This window comes from Homarus americanus, unplaced genomic scaffold (genome assembly GCF_018991925.1).
Source record: "Homarus americanus isolate GMGI-L3 unplaced genomic scaffold, GMGI_Hamer_2.0 scaffold4060, whole genome shotgun sequence".
NCBI lineage: Eukaryota > Metazoa > Arthropoda > Malacostraca > Decapoda > Nephropidae > Homarus > Homarus americanus.
This window is the reverse complement of record NW_024746161.1, coordinates 6,232,322-6,252,552: the sequence shown is the minus strand read 5'-3', so window position 1 is coordinate 6,252,552 and position 20,231 is coordinate 6,232,322. Positions and strand designations below refer to the sequence as shown.

Sequence of the window (20,231 nt, the reverse complement as noted above, 5' to 3'; positions counted from 1 at the left end):
AGCTTACAGGCACTATGGCACCAAAATGCGCCCTCTCTCCTTTTCTCACTAAATATTAGGAGCGTCATGATCAGCAAGTGATTAAAAATTATCTTCTTGCATTTAAACTATTATTATGAACCAAAAATATACAGCAGTATTCTGTTTCCCCCTATTTCTACAAGTTGTAACATATTCTGAACTTTTTTAACAGCCTCACGTGTCCCAGAAGAAAAGTAACTTTGTAATCACCCTGCTATCACAACTAAGCATTTCATATATTTACCCAACTATTCATTTGATATATTTTCACATTCATACATTTTATATATGCATGTTACGTAATCCTTAAGATCCTTTATGGATTTCATGTAATCACTGTGACCGTCAGCTAATATGGAATTCCTTTTTTTTTAGGGAGGGGGGGGGGTTTACGTGAAATCCATATTTTTGTAGCTATTTACTCAATGCATTAAATGTACACAGTGTCTACTTGTGAACATAGGGGAGCACAGCAAAAGGCAATCAGTTACGATGTTCTCAAAGAGGCAAATTATTGGAGAATATTTTGCAGGGTTGGAAAAAATCGTGATTTAAAAAAAAATAAAAAAAATCGATTTATTTGATTTAAATCGGGTTTTTTTATTTACATCGATTTTTTTCACTAATTGCATTAAAATAGTATTTTTAAACCATAAAAACAGTATTTTTAAACCAAGGCTTATTCGGGGTAATAAACAGAAAATTGGCATTAAGATATTTATGCAGCAGATGTACCAATGGAATTTAACACAATAATATTCTTTTTGTAAAATAAAAGAAAACTGGTAACATATCTTACATTTGAGTGCACAATTCCAAACGTAATAATGAAATTTAACATAAATGCTATTATAGGATTACAGTGTTTCAAAAATTAATAACTTAACTTCTTTAAGTCAACAGAATAATATTCTCATTTTGTAAACAAAATAATACTGGTAGTAAGTTTATTTTCTTACATTTGTAGGATTATAGTGTATTAAGAATTACCGGTAATAACTTCAAGTCAACACAATAGTCTCATTCTGTAAACAACAAAAATAGTTCAAAACATTTCCATGAATGAAGCATTCAACTTTCAACTCTTAAGTTAATTAACATTTATGAATAAAGGACAAAAACATGATTTCCTTTTATTGTATTATGTTTTTCACTTAGCTTAGTTATCATAGCAAATTAGGGAGAAAAAAATGTTTTCAGTGAGAGCAATGTTGTGTGTTGTGTGGATGACAATATTTACATTACTTGGCACTCAGCGGACGACCTTAATTAGCCTACAGCAAATGTTCAATGTATCATAGTATGTGGAGCCCTCAAATAAATCTGAGAGCCTCTTGGCCCCGAGCTTTTTGAATTCCAGTAAATAAATTGTTCTTAGGATCAGTTTTGAGCATCCGTTGACAGAATAGGGGGGGGGGGGGGTCGACACAAAGAGACAGAAGTGAGACATTATCGCCATGGTTCATATTTTAGCAAATGCCGTAAAGAAACTTGCCCATAGTTTCACCCTGCCCGATGATCGAACCCGGGTTCACTCGCTTGGGAGGCGAGCATGCTGATCATTACACGCCAGGTCGCCACCTTTTAAAACTACATACCTTACATTCATAAACCACGGTCACTTAACGGTTGTAAGCCACGGTCATCTAACGGTTGTAAACCACGGTCATCTAACAACTGTAAACCACGGTCATCTAACAACTGTAAACCACGGATATCTAACGGTTTCAAACCACGGTCATCTAACGGTTGTAAACCACGGTCATCGCACGGTTGTAAACCACGGTCATCTAGCAACTGTAAACCACGGATATCTAACAACTGTAAACCACGGATATCTAACGGTTTCAAACCACGGTCATCTAACGGTTGTAAACCACGGTCATCTAACGGTTGTAAACCACGGTCATCTAACAACTGTAAACCACGGTCATCTAACAACTGTAAACCACGGTCATCTAACAACTGTAAACCACGGATATCTAACGGTTTTAAACCACGGTCATCTAACAACTGTAAACCACGGTCATCTAACGGTTGTAAACCACGGTCATCTTACGGTTGTAAACCACGGTCATCTAACAACTGTAAACCACGGTCATCTAACAACTGTAAACCACGGTCATCTAACAACTGTAAACCACGGTCATCTAACAGCTGTAAGCAACGGTCATGTAACCTGTTCTGAGTTACTTACAACTGTTATTCTTCAGATGAATATTATCTTTATTCACTGCTGTGGTGTAAAATATCTAGTTCAGTGATGGTCAGTCATGATCTGGGCCCACACTAACGTGTTGTTTGAGCTGGTATAATGCTTTTTTTTTCCTAACCAGAGATGTGACAACACTTGCAAACATTGGAGAATTTCGCTGGATTTTCGTTTTAGCTGAAAGTATTGTGTCGTACTCTAAGTGAAGCAGTCACTCAAAAATGAAAGCAATGAACTTTTGAGAATCTATCACCAAATTTCGAAAATATTTCGTTGCGCATTGTTTTAATTTGCGTGTACATGCCATCTTTATTATGCGTTTATCCTACATATTTCTTTGTAATGCTTCGTGTAAGACTTCTAGTACCATCGGAATAAACAATATACTTATCAAATTTACCACTGAGACACTCACATGGCAGCTTATTGATATAATAGATTATCACATGATAATTTTATCTAGGTATATAAAAAGGCTAACCTATTTTATGCCAGCTTTCACGTTGGGGCGGTCAGTGGTGAGTATATAAGCTGTAGATAGCGGGAGGTGGAGCATAGGCGTGGTGTCGCAGTTGTGTCGCCATGACCACCTCCACAGCTCTCCTCGTTCTCGCCCTTGTGGTGGGTGCTGGTGCAGGTGAGTCTCACTCCTTATTCCTCCCCAACACCAAACAACTCCCCAACGCCACACACCTCCCCAACACCAAACAACTCCCCAACGCCACACACCTCCCCAACGCCACACACCTCCCCAACACCACACACCTCCCCAACGCCACACACCTCCCCAACACCACACACCTCCCCAACGCCACACACCTCCCCAACACAACACCACACACCTCCCCAACACCACACACCCTCCCAACACCACACACCTCCCAACACCACACACCTCTCAACACCACACACCTCCCCAACACCGCACACCTCCCCACACCACACACCTCCCCACACCTCACACCTCCCCAACACCACACACCTCCCCAACACCTCACACCTCCCCAACACCACACACCTCCCCAAACCCTTACAGACAACTGCGTTACCTCATTTAGGACATGTCCTCTTCATTTCCTCTTCACTGTTTCAGAAAGTTTGTGAAACATTGCCCGCAACATTCAATGCCTAGTGTTATATATTTACCAGAGAACCACACAAGTACAGTGTATTCGTGAGCATTGTTCATCTTTATGCGACAACCATACAACACTCTCATCATACTGTGTTCTATCTAATGTTTACTTTTGGATTGACAATGGTGTTCTGTCTAATGATGTCTATGAATACCATATCTTTACACACACACACACACACACACACACTACTACTACTACTACTATTACCTCTAAATAGTCTCCATCCTCCCCTAATAGCCATACCTTCGCCACCATTTTATTACCTTAAAATTAAATATCTTAATACATAAGTAGCTATCCTAGCTGTGTTGAGTTAGTTGAGCCGTAGATCTATGCGGCATTCAGTGACTGTTGCCTCATAGTCAATTTCTGCAACTGACTACTACTACTACTGCTACTTTACTGTCACTCGGAATCGAGTATGACGATCATCCAGCTATGACACAATGATATGAGTAATTAAGGCTGTCACCTACGTTGGTGAGTTCTGAGGTGACTAAAGAGGCCGTTACGGGACCGGCAGGATCGTTCGCAGATGTTGCACGTGTGAAGGGCTACATCTAATGCGGGGGCAGTGTCTTTCCGGCGCTGGCGCTTGCCTGCCTCGGTGTGCAGTCGGCCTAACTCGAAAGTATTGGCATTTTCTCGTGTGGTGCGCCTCCAAGCGTTACAGTGTGGAGTAATCGTCTCCCAGGTGTGGGGGTCGATTTGGCATTTTTTTTCAGGTTCATTTTAAGACTAGCCTTTTACCTTTCCAGTTGCCCGCCAGCGTTACGTTTACTATTCGTTAGGTGACTGTAAAGTAGCTGCTTTGGCAGTCTACTGTCGTCCATGTAGGTAACATAGCGAGTCCAGTGTAGTTGATCATGGATAGTGGTAGCCTCGATGCTCCTACAGTTGGTGTCAGCGAGAATACTGGCATTTGTTCTCTTGTCTTCCCAGCGAACTCGGAGGATGGGACGTAGACTACGTTGGTGAAAGTTTTCAAGTGCCTTGAGGTGCTTCCTGTATGTGACTCATGTCTTGTTGCCATATAGCAGGGAGGACCACTGCACATCTAATCTGATGTTGAATATCTTCATCGAGGTCCGTGGTGGTGGACAGGTAGGAGCCGTGAAACTGAAAGTGGGTAACATTAGAGAGGGTAGTACAGTTAAGATGGATGAATGGTGGAGGTGTGTCTGAACCAGGGGCAGGCCGGAATGTGCATACGCATCTGCGTAGGTGTTCAGGATATCCTGTAGGTCGCGTTCAGTGTATACTGAAGTTCAGTAATGGAAGCTGCCGACACCTTTGTTTCTGCCTGTAGTCACCTTATGTTGAAAAGACCCTTCATCCGGTACTCGATGTTCACCTCGCCGGCTAATTTGGCACTGGCACGAGTAAGTAAGGCAGCCAAGAAAATGGAAAAGAGAGTGAGTGCTAGTATACATCCTTGTTTTACCCCCGTTTGGATGGGAAAGAACTCAGATTGAGTACCATTGTGCAGGACACTGCCTTTTATGCCATTGTGGAGTTGCCTCACAATGGCGATGAATTTTGGTGGGCAGCCAAAACGGTTCCTTGTTGACCGAGTCGAATGCCTTGGTTAGGTCGATGAAGGCCATGTGCAGTTCACGATGCTGTTCTCAGTACTTTTCCTGTATCTGGCGGGCAGCGAAGATCATATCAGTGGTGCTACGTGATGATTCTTGGAGGAAGTTTTCCGCCTCAGGAAGAAGTCTGTTTAGGAGGACTCGGGCGATAATCTTGCCAGCTACGGAGAGCAGCAAGATCCCACGGTAGTTGCCACAGTCTGACCAGTCTCCCTTGTTCTTATAAATATTGACAATGGAGGCATCTTTAAGAGCTTGGGGGATTTCCTCCTTTTCCCATATGTTTTCCAAGAGAGAATGGAGACGGCTGGTAAGCAGAGGTCCTCCTGCACACACACACACCTATTATTGCGCTCAATGTCACTTTATTAATTAAAATACGTTGCTTCGTTTTATTTAAAATGTAAGGAAACAGAAGCCGTCACAGATGGTATTCTTCTAAAGAAAATCATCAAGCACAATGAATTTATCATAATCTTTATGTTTGTATTTTGTTAACAAGCTGGAGTTAGAGGACATGAAACTATTATCTAAAAAATAGAGATTTGTGTATATATGCACATTAAAACTGGACACTTCTAAAATTTGGTCAGCATCTGTCAAAATCCAGGATCATAGTGTTAAGGTTATATGACAGGTTATAGCGTTTATTTAATGCATTCTCCCGGTGAATTATTTAATCATAGACAGAAAAACATATAAATTAATATTGAATGTATCGTCCCTAAACCTTACCCGTCACCGTTGGTGTTCCTTAAAACTTCAGCAAAATTTTATTCACAAACTTTCTCCCTGGTACTATTACAAGTACATTGTGTGTTATATTCTGGCCTTCACCACCAGCACCATGGGGAGGAAACACACCCAGATGCTCTACGGAATGTCCCGTCGCCGGCTCCCCCAAACTCTTCTACCAGCCAGAACACACCTACACCTACACCTACTCCGGAAAGTCCCACATCCACCTGAAGGGCGTGGAAGGTGGAGTCACAGAGACGGATTGGTCTAAAGAAGTTGAACTATCATGGATCACCCCCTGTGACATGGTCATCTTCATTAAGAACTCCAAGGTGGATGGTGCCGCAGGTAAGTGTAATGTTTATCATCATACATGGTACTAATACCGGCAGTAGCAGCTGCTTTTACTACTTCCTAATACTGACACTAGATGTACTAACTACTGGTCTTCCCAGACCAACCCACTGCCAAGTTCCTGGAGAAGTACCCGCTGGTGGTGGCCCTGACCGACGGCCGGGTTCAGCACGTGTGTACTCATCCTGAAGACGACGTCTGGTCCATCAACATCAAGAAGGGCATCGCCTCAGCCTTCCAGAACTCACTTCCTTCTAATTCTACCATCAACTCAGGACAAAACATCACTGAGGTGAACATTGTATCAATTTCTTATTTACCATAGATGAAGACAAATTTATTGCCATTCTATAAACTCATTTGCTTTTTCTACTTTGTCTTCCCTCATTCGAAAATGAATCTTTATCCACTTTTGTAGGAAAGTTTTATGTTTTTTACTTGAATAAGTGTTTTGGTAATATAATGTATAGTCTTAAATCTGATTTCTATATAAATGTTTATATTAATAAAAAGGTTAAAATAAACTATTGATTTCACACACACACACACACGCACACACACACACACATTCGCAGAGATAAAAATGATACTATAAACGAACAGCATATGAACTACCCTAAGGTATTGAAACTAATAGTTCCCTACCCTAATTTAGCCCAACCTAGCATTATCTAACCTACTTTATGTTAAATTTGGTTGAGACAGTGAAAACTTCTTAAGTGAAAGAATATAAATTTTACTATAGATGGACTAATGACCATGGCGGAAAAGAAGTCCATTACGTTTTAAGGCTTTATCGGATAATTATCCCTAGAACATATGACTTACTACATGATTAAATATATCTGAAAATGCAAACTCTTCATCCTAATACGTTTTATATGTCTTTCAACAGACGGACGTGGTAGGGAAGTGCCCAACGCACTACGAGGTAGAGAGAGAAGGAGACAAGGTTATTGTGAAGAAGGAGAAGAATCACCTCTTGTGCAAGGAACGTTACCCCACCCCTGCCGAGACCCAGATGCCCTGGCTCAAAGGTCCTCTCCCACTGGAAGAGTCCAAGTGTCGATGTAAACAAGAGATTACCAATGGAATCTACTCTTCCATCATCTGTGAGGATAAGAAAGTGGTCCGTCCCAGCTATGGTGCCTATAAGTATGTTGAAGCCAAACAGGAGTCCACACTGCGATACGTCTCACTATCCAGCCAACAACCACCTGCCATCCCTCAAGATAGTCTAGTCCGCAAGAGTCTCCGGTATAGCTACCATACGCTCAACAAGGACCCGTCCATGGTAGCCGAGTTGGATCAAACCATGACTCAGATTTGTGAGAAGACTAAAGATGTTGTTGAGCGTGATGCTGCTGCTCTGGTGGCCAAGGCTGTGCAGCTCCTGCGTCGTGTACCCGAGGAAGCTGTGAAACAAACATTGGACAAAATTCGTGCCGGACGTTACTGCCAAGACCACAGCAAACTCGAGAGCCTCTTCCTGGACGCTGTTTCCTTCATCCACGAGTCTGGTGCTGTAAAGGTTATGGTGGATGAGCTGGTGAGTGGCCGGGCTACAGTAGGTCGTGCTGCACTTTACACTGCTGCCTTCTATCTTCAACCCCGCCCATGTATCCATGCCATGATGGCTCTGAAACCAATGTTCGAATCCTCCCAACCTCTGCCACGCGCCACCCTGGCTGCTGCCTCCATGGTCAACACTTACTGTCGCCACAATCATCATTGTTATGAAGAAGCACCGGTTAAGAGTCTTGCTGAAGCTTTGGGTAATAAACTACAACGCCAGTGTTCTCCTTCTGCTGATGAACGGACTCAAAAAGCAGCCCTGGCAACACTCAAGGCTCTAGGTAACATGGGAGTGATGACCCAGGAGGTAGCCAAGTCTGTGATGACGTGTGTGGATACAGAAGGAGTCAAGATCAATATCCGTGTGGCCGCAGCACAAGCCTTCAGACAAGTGAAATGTGAACGCCATGTAAGTAGCGCTTAAAGGTTGTTTGATGGAATAATAATTAAAATATTTTTAAAATGCTGATTGCTGGAAGAGCTATTGTAGCTTTAACTAAATTTTTATAAATTTCTCTCAACAGACAACTGGGCAGCTCCTAAGTCTTGCACTCAACCCTACTCATCATACTGAAGTTCGCATTGCAACTTATCTTGTGGCACTTCGGTGTGCTGAACAAAAGGATTTGCAGGAATTTGCTTCAAAGATTTCTGTGGAAAGGAACACCCAAGGTAAATGCATGCATTAATGATCAGAAATGATTTTGCCGAAATTATTCATTAGATGATAAAGGATAAAGTGCGTATAGTGCATAGTTAGAATAATCCTCTTCCCTGCAATTCTAGTTCGTGGATTCATCCTGAGTCATCTCCTCAACCTCCAGCAGTCTGATGATCCTAAGAAGGAAAACCTTCGGTACCTTCTGTCCAGTATTGTCCTTCCAAGAGATTTTGAAACAGACTTCAGGAAATATTCCCGCAACATAGACATGTCCTACTTCGCCCCGTCTCTCGGTGTTGGTGCCGGCGTTGAGTCCAACATCATCTACGTCCCTGGGTCCTTTGTGCCTCGCTCCGTTGACTTCAACTTCACTGCCGCCTTAGAGGGAATCTCGATGAACATAGGCGAGGTTGGTGTCCGACTTGAGGGTCTAGAACCTGTCATCGAGGAGGTGTTTGGACCTGAAGGTTACCTGCAGAGAACTAGTTTCAGCCAAATTCTAACCGACATAACTACATTTGTTGAGCAAGAAGGGAGCAAGATCATGGAGCACTTCGAGAACTCATTAAGACAAAAGAGATCCATCAACTTCTCTACTCTGTCTCACTTCTTCAGCAAGATTTATGGAGGCGAGAGATCTACTGTAGCTCATGCTGATGTATTCGCTCGCCTCATGGGTCAGGAGATAACCTTTGCTTCACTAGCTGGTGACTTGAAGGCCATCAGTGCTGACGGTATGATTGAAAGCTTCTTCTCATACTTCGATGACATTCTTCCTCAGATGAAGAACTTGCACATCAATTCAGCACGAGCAGCTCATATAAACTTTGACTACACCTTCCCCACCATCCAGGGCACACCACTCAAACTTCAGCTGAATGGAACAGCTGTTGCTGGACTGAAGATGCAAGGAAACCTTAACCTCGCTGACATCCTCTCTAACTGGAGGAATGGGGAGACCCTCTTTAAGATCATTCCTAGTCTCTCTGTCCAAGTAGATGGCTTCGTCGGCTACGACAGCTATATCGCTAGAACAGGAATCAAGACGACCAACACCATCTCCAGCAGCAACGGTGTTTCCCTCACTCTTAGGGCCAAGAACAGTGAAGAGTTGGAGGTTGAACTGGATCTTCCTGAGAAGATGGAACTTATCAATGTGAAGAGTGAGACTTACCTCATGAAGAGCGTGAGGGGCAGCCCAGACACCAAGATCATTCCACCATCCATGGGGGACGCCAGAGTGAAACGTCAATCGTGTATCAACAGTCTCGAACCAATGTTAGGTCTCAGGCTCTGTTATGATGTGGACGTTCCCGATATCTTCCGCAGTAACTCCTTGCCACTGGGAGCCCCAGCTGTTATCAAACTTTCCATTGAGAAGGCAGAGTCTTCTATGAAAGGTTATCTTCTGTCTGCCGCCACTCAGAACAAGAGAGGAAGCAAACTGGTAACAATGAAAGTAGCAACACCCGGGTCATCCCCACCAAGAGAAGTTGAAGCAACATTGTCCTACACTGAGCAAGAGGAATCCTTCATTGTCTCTGCTAGAATACGATCTTCTACGGTTACTAGTGGTGTCTGGGTCACAATCGTCAACAGAGAAGACCATAGGGGCGTCGAGGCTTTTGTTAACTTTAATTCCAGTAAGACAACAATATCTCGAGGAATTAAATTAGATCTCAAGACAAGAAAAACATCGTCTGAGGAGGAGTACGAATTCAGCATGTACAGCAGTCGAAACAGGAATTTCCCTCTTGAATCACAAATCATGGAGAGCAAATTTGTAAAGAAGCTTAATGGTCCTGAAGTTTCTTTGGATATTCTATCCCAAACAAAGAATGAACTGAGCCGCTACCTTGACTTTAATTTCGAAAGTAAGTTCTTCTCTTTACCACTTAATAATTTTGAAATATTCTTTATGAAACAAAATCTGAAGTGTGCTATCCCGATTCAGAAAATATCATAATACATAATTTTTGAGTCGGAAAATTTTAATTTGTTATAGTTTAAATAATTTAAATTAATATTTCATTGTGTTTGTGCAGTTGGGGTAGATCTGAGGTACACCCAGTACTCCCGGCTGCCTCTACCAACGAAACTACGCAAGTTTGTGTTCCAGAGTGGCATGAGAGGCTGGCAAGTTACCTCCTTTATCCATCAGACGAGAGACTCAGGCGAGACAGCTGAACACACATCTGCCTTCAAGATTATGTATATGAACCAAGATCTAATTTCTGTTAACGCCACCCAGTCTATGGAGGGAAGACTAGGCCATAACTTGGTAGTAAAGACAGCTGCTACAGGTAAGATTTATTTTTTGCTTTGATAATGCAGTAATAGAATTATTCTAACTAAGCTTCACTCTCTCTCTCTCTCTCTCTCTCTCTCTCTCTCTCTCTCTCTCTCTCTCTCTCTCTCTCTTAAAATAACAATTCATTCATATTCTGTCGCATCCATTTTCAGTTAAAATGGGGAGAACAGAATATAAAACATCACATACCATGTATTTCGGTGCTGTCAGGAAGGGTGTGTTATTTGAAGCACTTCGCTCCGGGGAGAACAAGAAGATTATAGACCTGAAGGCCTTGTATGAGTCTTCCGAACAATCACGGAAAGTCCATATTTTGGTGAGCTTTTGCATACATAACATAATTTTTCAAAGATTGAAGAGATTTTTCCTTTCTGTTTATATATCTATATTGTAATTTACAAATGTAAATATCACACAGAGAGGGTCCCGTAAAAGTAATTTTCTCTTGTAGGTGGCGGTGCCAGAGTACATGAAACTCATCAAATATGAGAGCCAGGCGGTGAAGCAGGAGCAGGGTCGTTACAATGTTAAAGCTGCCCTCAAGCACGGAGACCGCGTCATTTTCCAGGCTCATGGACCAATCACAGCCATGTTTTTCTCCCCAATGACCCACTTACAAACTGATATAAATTTTAATACAATAAAAAATCGTCCTTACAGATTTTCTTCTGTTATTAAATTTACTCCTCAGCAACAAATTATCTCCTTTGACCTGAAGAACGAACATGGACCCATTTTCACTGCAGAATGGGATGTGAAAGTAGAAGTCCCCCCAAAAACTGTCACTATCTTCAAGTTCCTACTACCCTCGTTGATAAACTATGAACTGGACGCTACTATCAACGAGGGAATCGTCCAGATTAACTTTGAGAACTTGTTGCTCCCAAATAGTTCCTCCCCTCGTAAACTGAAGGGTGCTGTTAACATTGATGTTAAACAAGAGAAGGTAGAAGTTGACTTTGCTTGGGATGCAGATCGTGACACAGGGAAGAAGATAAGAGTAGAAAGTCGAGCTATCAGAAGCTCATCAAACCCAGGACAGTGCACCCTCCAGTAAGTGAATAACACTATCAGTTTTAATTAAAATATACAAGATCGTAATGTTGTAAAAACTGTATAAATCGGCCTCTCGAGTCACCTCAGAGCTCACCAACGAAGAAAGCATCCTTAATCAACTCATATCATTGTATCATAGCTGGATGATCGTCATACTTTTTTTCGAGTGACAGCAAAGTAGTAGTAGTAAGTAATGTTGGGGTGTGCGATAATTTACTGGTGTAGTATTTTCTCAAATGTGTAAAAGCTGCTTTGATACCATAAGGATAAAAATCCTAAAAAAGCTGCATAGATATGTTGTCACAAGATATTTCACGTGGAAATTTATACAAATATTTATAAGTTCCTCTGATCTGTTTCTTTCAGAGGAGTTGTGGTGTTGACGCCGGGCACATACCGCTACCAGTTAGACCTCACAGGTACCAACCTTCTCAAACATTTCAGTGGTGTTAACAGCTTTAACCTACAGGTGCAGAATCCCTCCGAGAAGACTCTTAGAGTTGAGGTGAAGAACCAAGTTTCACTACAGCAAAGAACTCTCATATCAAACATTCTTGCTGTTTATAAGAGTTTTGATAACAAGAACTACATATTTTCAAATGACTTAGAACTGAAAGATCTGGGTACTCCAAGCAGCTATGAGCTCGACTATAACCTGAAGTTCACATTACCTGAAGGTCATGAAACAACTGTAAGCACAAAAACTAAGCATCAGCTTACGTCTCATGACCGAGTCATGGAGTTCAAGGTGAATAAGCTGAGGTGGTATTGTCTGTATTGTTAATTCAGAATTCTGAGACTTAATAATTATGAACTCATAAAAATCTATTTAAGATCATAAATATGCTAGTGTTAGTGAAAATATTTATCTTCTTACTCGAATAATAGAAGTATTATTAGCTGAGGCAGTATTCACATCAAAGTCCGTATCAAAGAACACCTATTTGATGATTTATTTAAATTTACGTGTTTCGATTGTTGAAAATACATTAAAATATTTTCTCCAGAGTGTTACATCGACTCCGAGTATGAGGAGGCCTCTACAGGTAGAGTTCTTGTCATCTACTAAAGACACTTCATACAACGTCATATGGAAGGCGGGCGTGGACACTCCAGCCACCATGTTTAGTTGGGAAATGGACACTTATCCTGCTGGAGGTGTCAAGGTCTTTAAATCTGCATTTGACGCCACAGCAATCCATAACTTCCTGGGAGCTATTGTGAAGATGGTAGGAAGACAAGGACAGGTTTATGAGAACCTCTTGATAGAACGTCCCGAGACCACGAAGTCAACAACCCGCACCACAGAGCGTGAGGATGAACATTCTTCCTCAGAGGGTACATACATGATTACCTTTAAGTCCACCCACAGCCTCTGGGATCAAGAGTCCAAGTATGAAGGACATATTAACCATCCAAGTCTGACCAGGGACATACGAGTAGAGGTTCAGTACTCGGTCACTGGAGAGAACATGAGAGGCACCATTGAGCTGGACATCTTCCCTGACACAGCTGACAAAATAACAGGCACTCTACAGTCAACCTTGGTCGCCAACAACACCGTTAGGGTGGAAACTTCATTAACTTCTAAGGTAAGTTTGTAAGCTTATCTCTGTTTATAAACTTCTCTATGTTTATAACTATAACAGCTTTTTCTTATATTCCTGTATATACCACTATAAGAATGCCATGACCTACCTCTTACAGAGCCTGAAGGTGAGCCCCAAGTTCATCATAGTGACGGCCTATGCTCCCCATACGGTTGGCTTTGACCTCATGTTCCAGAAGGCTCCCTCTTTACCAGTATCCTTCCAAATGTCGGCCAAGTACGACCGAGTCACTGATAAGGATGCAACAGCAGCTTTCCGCGTGGTGACCGAGGAAGGCCCCGTGGTGGACATAGCTGGAGTGATGGAGCTAGAGCAAGTTCCTGAGTGTACCGGCGTCAAGATCAAGGCCGTGGCTCTCACTTCTGTCCTCGGTACTTATGACATTTACTCAAGACTGTGTAGACCAGCCTTCATTGAGCTGATAACCACCAAGCGAGGCAGCCAAGAAGAGTACATTACAAAGTTCGGCTTCCAAACACCCAATAATATTGAGGCCAGTTTATCTGTGGGTGACAAGGATCAAAAAGAGAGACGCGCCATTGCCATGACGCGCTTAAAGCTTACTTCACCCGTCTTGGTCAATCTTGATTTAGTTTACAAGAAAGAACAAGTTACCGTCGTCAAGGTGAGTAAGGAACAAACTTACACATAGTTTGAGTTACGGCTTATGAACACCATTCATGAAATAGTTGAAACTATAAAAAAATTTCACGAATATTTATTATATGATCAAAAATATTTTACTTCAAATAAATGAAAAAAATAACTTAATCTAGCACGTATGATTTATAGGCTGCGTTTAAAAATCCATTTATCCAATAATGAATAATGACAAATGAAAAGAAAATAACAACAATAGTATACATATGTCCTTCATTTACTGCTTCTTCAGATTGTCAAGAGCTGAGTAGTAACATTGGTATTATTCTAGTTAGTATATCTTTGCATTTCAGTGATTTTGGTTAGATTTCCAAATTATCTTCTTTTGTGTGTGTGTGTGTCCGCGCGCGCGTTATCATTATCCTCTATGTGTATTATCAAATTTATCATCATTCTGTATGTGTACGTATGAATCTAAAATAAAATCAAATCTAGTAAATGAAATCTCGTCAACCTACTTTTCAGGGATTTTTTCTATAATCTTAATCTTCAAATTATATATATATATATTATATTATTTTATTTACAGAATGATGTCAATGAAAAGTATCAACGAGTGATGCAGTCTCTCGACTGGTGGGTTAACAGTATATATCAGTACCTGCAACAACAAGCTCAGCAACAAGGTAGTCACTTCCCTAACCCCGAGATCCTCAAGTTGATGAACGAAGCCAAACTTGACCTTCAACAAATATATGATGGTGTGATTTATGGTGAAGTTATGCCTCGGTGTAAGGCTCTCTGTAAAGTCCTCTGGGGTCCTACAGCCTCCTACGTAAGGGATATTTACTTCACTGCATGGACAGGCCTTGCTAGAGTACAAAGAGAAATCGAAAGCAGCCTGAGCCAGGAGATTGCTGCTTGGCTGGAAGAATTCCGTGGATTTACTGAAACACTCATGGACGGTAAGATGAGAAAGCGTTAAAGTACCTCATGACTGTTTTGTATGATTTTATATAATTCACAATCTTTTTCATTTTCTATCTTATGCTTCCCGGCCTGCACGAGAATTTTACTACGTTCCTCCGATAAAAAAACAAAACAGAAACTATATAAAAACCAGGAACTAACTTGTAAAAAAAAAAAAAAGAGAAGACGATTTGGTTCGAGTGTTGTATGTTTGAATAATTATCAGGTCACAAATTTAATTTTTCTTTACACATCTATTCATTAATTAAGGTTGTTAACCGCTTCTTATTACAATTTCCCGTCTTCAATTGAACATTCTAAAACGGCTAAGGCAAACAAAATCATGTATTGTAAAAAAAAAAGTTATCTTCACATTAACTGAATTATTTTGCGTTTTTTGTTGTTGTTGCAAAGATGCCGCTCTTAACTCTATTTTCCGATATTTAGTAGTGAAGCGAAGCAATGTTATACAGTATTTCATCTCACTAGGTGTTTATCAATAATCATAAAATCATTTAAGAAAGTGTACTATCACTTTTTTCCCCAAGAGATCAAGAATAACAGACCAAGATAATAAATACAGTAATAATGATAATAGTAATAATAACAATCAGCGCAATAATTGGCTAAGAGCCATTTGGTGAAAAAGAAATTTGCAGGTATGATCCCTTAGTGCAGGTATCCACCATATACTCCTTTATTTGATCATTCACAGAACGCAATCCGTTTCATTGACCAATAAATTTAGAGGTGCTTGTAGTGTATATTCCAGCCTTCTTTGTATTATAGTACTTTCAAGTGTCCATCATCGGAGAAGCACCTTAATCTTAGATAGTTTTTATAAAGTCAATACGATAACTTTCGACAACGGTGAAAAATCTGAAAGCTTTCCTCTCGTCTTATATATAATGTGGTATTCGCAGCCGTGTAGTGAAAATATCATTAAGAAGTAACACACAGTAGAGTCTTCATCATCAACTTTTTATGTCAATATTTCCTGTGTGATTTACTGATCGTCTCTGTTTACGTCTAATATCCTCGCTATTGGAAAACTTCCATTTTACTCCATTTAAAAGCGAAATATATTGTGTGGTAAATTGTGTGTTGTCAGGGATATTTCCATAATCAGTACAATCTAGCAACATTGACTCCACAGTTGTGGTACAAACTCTACGCTGGGTGGAGATCGGTGAACTGCCAGAGCCAATGCGTCGTCTGATAGAACAACTAGAACAAACGGAGATCTTCAGGTTGGTGAAGACGGACGTGGACACCGTTATTGAACACTACCAGGAGGAGTATGAGGCCACCAAACAGGTGGTGGCCAAGGTGGGACGAACATTCAGGCAAGACTTATTCAACATACGGGAGAAAATCTTCCAGATGCCCGCCGTGCAGAGGGCCGTCTACTGGTTCATCACCAACTACGGCTCCGTCAGTATTTATTACAGTAACGTTATTATATTGATTATGTATTCACCTGTTTTCCATTTTTTTTCACAGGAATGAAAAATACATAAAATTTATGGACTTGTGCAAAATAATATTTATTATGATTGGCTTAAGATGATAATATATTTGATATAGGTGTATTTGTACAAAGTCACTTTTTCTGCCTTTACTGCTGGACTACTACATTACTGTTTTTTCTGTTTCTCAGGACCGCTTTATAACTCTTGGAGTTGAACAGTTCATCAATTTCCTTCTTCAGGAAGCTAACTTCGTGTCGATAAAGACTGAAAGGGGTCACTTTAAATTAGAAATTCCGCTGCACTCACCTCTGTATTCCCTAAGCCAAGTCTTGCAAGAGGCAACACCAAATCCGATTATCATGTTTAAAAATATTGTGTGGTCATACAACACATATATCACAACTCCAGTGCAAGACGTAATCTGGGCATACTACTCGCTGATGCCCCGTCAACTGACAGACTTGCTGCCCCCTTATAACCGCACAGCCATGGTTGTTGGTGACACAGAGATCCTCACCTTTGATGGCGCTGTGCTCCGTGTACCTCGTTCACCGTGTAAGGTGGTGCTGGCTGCCTACGCCTCCAACAAGCTTACCATGGCCCATCCACAACCCTCAGCCCCACCACAGATCACCTTATCTACTCGCACAACTACCGTCACCATTAAGCCGGACTTCCGTGTTGACGTCGGCGGACAAGAGATGAGCAGCTCACAACAAACTCAGGGTGATGTCACCATTCAGAAGACGCCCCGTGAAGTCAATGTGACGTCACCCTTCATAACAGTCCGAGTGTTCCGTGAAGAACGTGTGGTATCAGTGAACGTGTCTGGCTGGACCTTCGGCCGCCTGGCGGGTCTCCTGGGTACTTACGATGGCGAAGTGGGAAATGACTGGATGATGTCCTCGGGCAGGAAGGCCTCCACCCTGCAGGAGTTGGTGTCATCATGGCAAGAGAACCAACACTGCCCAACACCCCTCATCTCTCCCGTCAATCCTGCTACCATCTCGACAGAACGGGTCGTTCAGTGTCATGCACTTTTGGAGATTCGGTCCAGGTGCTACCCACTGGTTCATCCGGAGCCCTTCATCAAAATGTGCCACATGGCCCACCAGCCCTGCGACGTCGCACAAGCCTACCGTACCATCTGCTCCAGGAAGGGGGTGAAGGATATGTTCCCCATTCCTTGTTAGGTGACAACACTTGTTATCCAATGGACTTCTTTTGATGATGAATTGCCTGTAAACTATTTTAAGTTTAACTAATTGTAACACAAGGAGAATTATTAAAAAAAATGTAATCTGCTCCAATAAAATATATGCAAGTTAATTAATGTTAACTTACCCATATCAAATTTAATTTCTTTTATATTCAGATTTTGTTTACATGCGTCAGAAATAAACATAAAAACAGTAAAATGGCGGTGGATCACCGTTTCTTACGTGCCTAATACAGAGATAGAGACATATAGTACCTCCATTACTACTCTCAGGTTCGATAACACACACAAGTAATAGTAAACTCTTATTGTATATTATTATATGTGTGTGTTCCAGCTATACCCTCTCCCACTGACATTCTTAAGCAAGCGGCACGAGTAGAGGGTTTACTCCTCCTGTTATCCGGGTCCTACATCTATACACACACTCTCCCTCAGTCCATCCTAACACTTGTTCTCTGTCTCTCTCATCACCTTTCACTCTATTATCTCTATTATTGCTGAAGTTCGACCATCTGGACTAGGTATGTTTTTTTTTCTCTCTGGGACTCTGAACTTATTTAATCCACGTGCTCTCCTCTAAACGCGGTTAGATGTCCTTTGAATCTACTTATTGCATTGGAAAATAAATTAAATATTCCAGAAACTCACCAATTTTCGAGGAAACGATCATGTTTCTATATAACAGTTTTTAACATATCAGATAATATATTCTGAAGAAAAAAGAATAGTTATTGAAGGTGTATTTAGAAATGTGACTTAAATATTTGTTGACGCGTATATGTCCAGAAAAATATGTAGTGGTGAAACATGAGTTGTTACTAAAGATTCAATAACTCATCAGTAATGTGCAACCTTGCCTAGGCCTCTAATGTGTCTTTTAGTACAGTAAAGTTTTCTTGATAAAAAAAAAATAGACAGAAAAAGAACAACATTAGTACTTCATGTTATGCTCATTACAACACTGGCGCTACAATACTTCAATCGACAGTGTTGTAATTGGTTTTTACTGGCAGACAGATTTGATTTCAGCAAGAAGGTGTCGCTCAGTTTAGTGATTGTTGTGGTAAATCTTATGAGTGGGTTCATTGGTTCAGTCAGGGGTAGATCCTTCCGGTGTATGAACATAGTTTCCAGGCCACTCTATTGTAAAAACTGTGATTATTGTCGTCATTTTTCTTTGTTTCTCTTTCCAATAGAATAATTCAAGACACACACACACTTGATCATACTTATGACCACCAATTGAATCCTTACTAAGTACGCCACATAGTAGTTCAGGATGAATTGCTTCTGTGTCTCATAAGATTTTACAAGTATGTAGACCTGACACTTCGCCATTGTTTGCCTCTCCAGAAAAGCTATTGACAGTGATCCTCAACACAGTTCTAAGTTCATGAACTATAGTAGATCAATATTCCTCGTGTATTTGATGCAAAATAATTGTCAAAATAAGCAGATCACGAAACCTGTGGATCATACCAACATCACTTTAAATTTTTCTTCAAAAGGTAGGCTCTAGTTTCCTCTGTTTACGTTGTTGACGCGCTCATAAGGTTCCAATATAAATTCAAACTTAAAAAAATCTGCTGACTGGCAATTCAATAAAGGTTATACTGTATTTATCCTCAGCGTATATATATATATATATATATATATATATATATATATATATATATATATATATATATATATATATATATATATATATATATATATATATATATATATATATAACCGATCGGAATTCTTATTGGGGTGGTTTATGGATGGTAACGCAGTGGACGGGCCCCTCAGAATAACGAATCAGCAGAAACAATATTTAGATATTTATTTTTGGTATTTACCGTGACCTGTACTGGTGATCCTGAGATTGGGGTTAAGAAGACGCACAGGTAATGGTATGACACTAGTATTAATCCTCAGGAACACCCTTACAGCACAAGACACAAATATTATCTGCACAGAAAAATAGTTGCACTGGTCCCACTGTGAGTTCACACGACCCTATAATTAACCAAGACCCGGGCACGTCCCATTACACACCGTGCATCCCAACACAATGGATGATATGGCCTCACCGGCTTAGGAAATGCTGAGGTCGAGGGTCGCTCCTCCCTGAGCTAAGTCCCGCTCTCCTCCTTTTAAAACACAACCTCTGACTGGTTCCCAACCTAGGCATTCCATCAGAAAACATATTCATAAAATATTATAAAGGTCTGAAACCCAACAACATACCCATAACCGTGTACAACGACACTGGGCCAGAATACACCATTACAGTAAATACACCACATGCATAGCACCAATAAATCCCTTAGTACCACCACGTCCAGAGTGTAAGATCAACTATGAGGGTCGTCGACCTTACACCCTTAGTTCATGAAAATGGAAGTGACTTAGTAGAGAATCAGCACAGCTACAGACGCCAATAGTTACTCTACTCAATAGTGCCATGGGAATTCCTGTCTCTCATAGCCCGTCAAGATTATAATTCACTACATCGAGTACTCTCAGTTGCATCGAGGTGCCGTTGACTCCCGTTAATTTTACTTGGGGGTGAGGCCTCAGTGTGTCAGGTCACCGTACAAACAGGTGTACCTGACTCCAGCCAGAAAAAGATGAGTTTCCCTCAGATTATATAGTTTGAGCCCCTACATTCCCCACACATATGTACACTCCTTAGCTTTGTTGCATGG

At 41.0% G+C, this 20,231-nt stretch overlaps 1 protein-coding gene across 1 annotated transcript; it reads left to right on the top strand.

Moving 5' to 3' along the window:
• Window positions 1-2,815: 2,815 nt before the first annotated feature.
• Window positions 2,816-17,585, top strand: LOC121879120 (vitellogenin-like). Its single transcript, XM_042385693.1, has 15 exons — window positions 2,816-2,870; window positions 5,811-6,053; window positions 6,161-6,351; window positions 6,955-8,043; window positions 8,159-8,306; window positions 8,421-10,169; window positions 10,341-10,598; window positions 10,759-10,922; window positions 11,058-11,659; window positions 12,029-12,410; window positions 12,670-13,254; window positions 13,370-13,897; window positions 14,462-14,837; window positions 15,998-16,275; window positions 16,502-17,585. The coding sequence occupies exons 1-15, from the start codon at window positions 2,816-2,818 to the stop codon at window positions 17,504-17,506; spliced, it is 7,653 nt and encodes a 2,550-aa protein (XP_042241627.1). The 3' UTR covers window positions 17,507-17,585.
• The last annotated feature ends 2,646 nt before the right edge of the window (window positions 17,586-20,231 follow it).

What these genes read in the sequence shown, in the direction of transcription:
- LOC121879120 (XM_042385693.1), top strand. Translation starts at nt 2,816, where the DNA reads ATGACCACCTCCACAGCTCTCCTCGTTCTCGCCCTTGTGGTGGGTGCT. An exon ending in CACGGAAAGTCCATATTTTG is followed by an intron (nt 10,923 to 11,057) that starts GTGAGCTTTTGC and finishes TTTCTCTTGTAG; the next exon opens with GTGGCGGTGCCAGAGTACAT. An exon ending in TACTGAAACACTCATGGACG is followed by an intron (nt 14,838 to 15,997) that starts GTAAGATGAGAA and finishes TTGACTCCACAG; the next exon opens with TTGTGGTACAAACTCTACGC.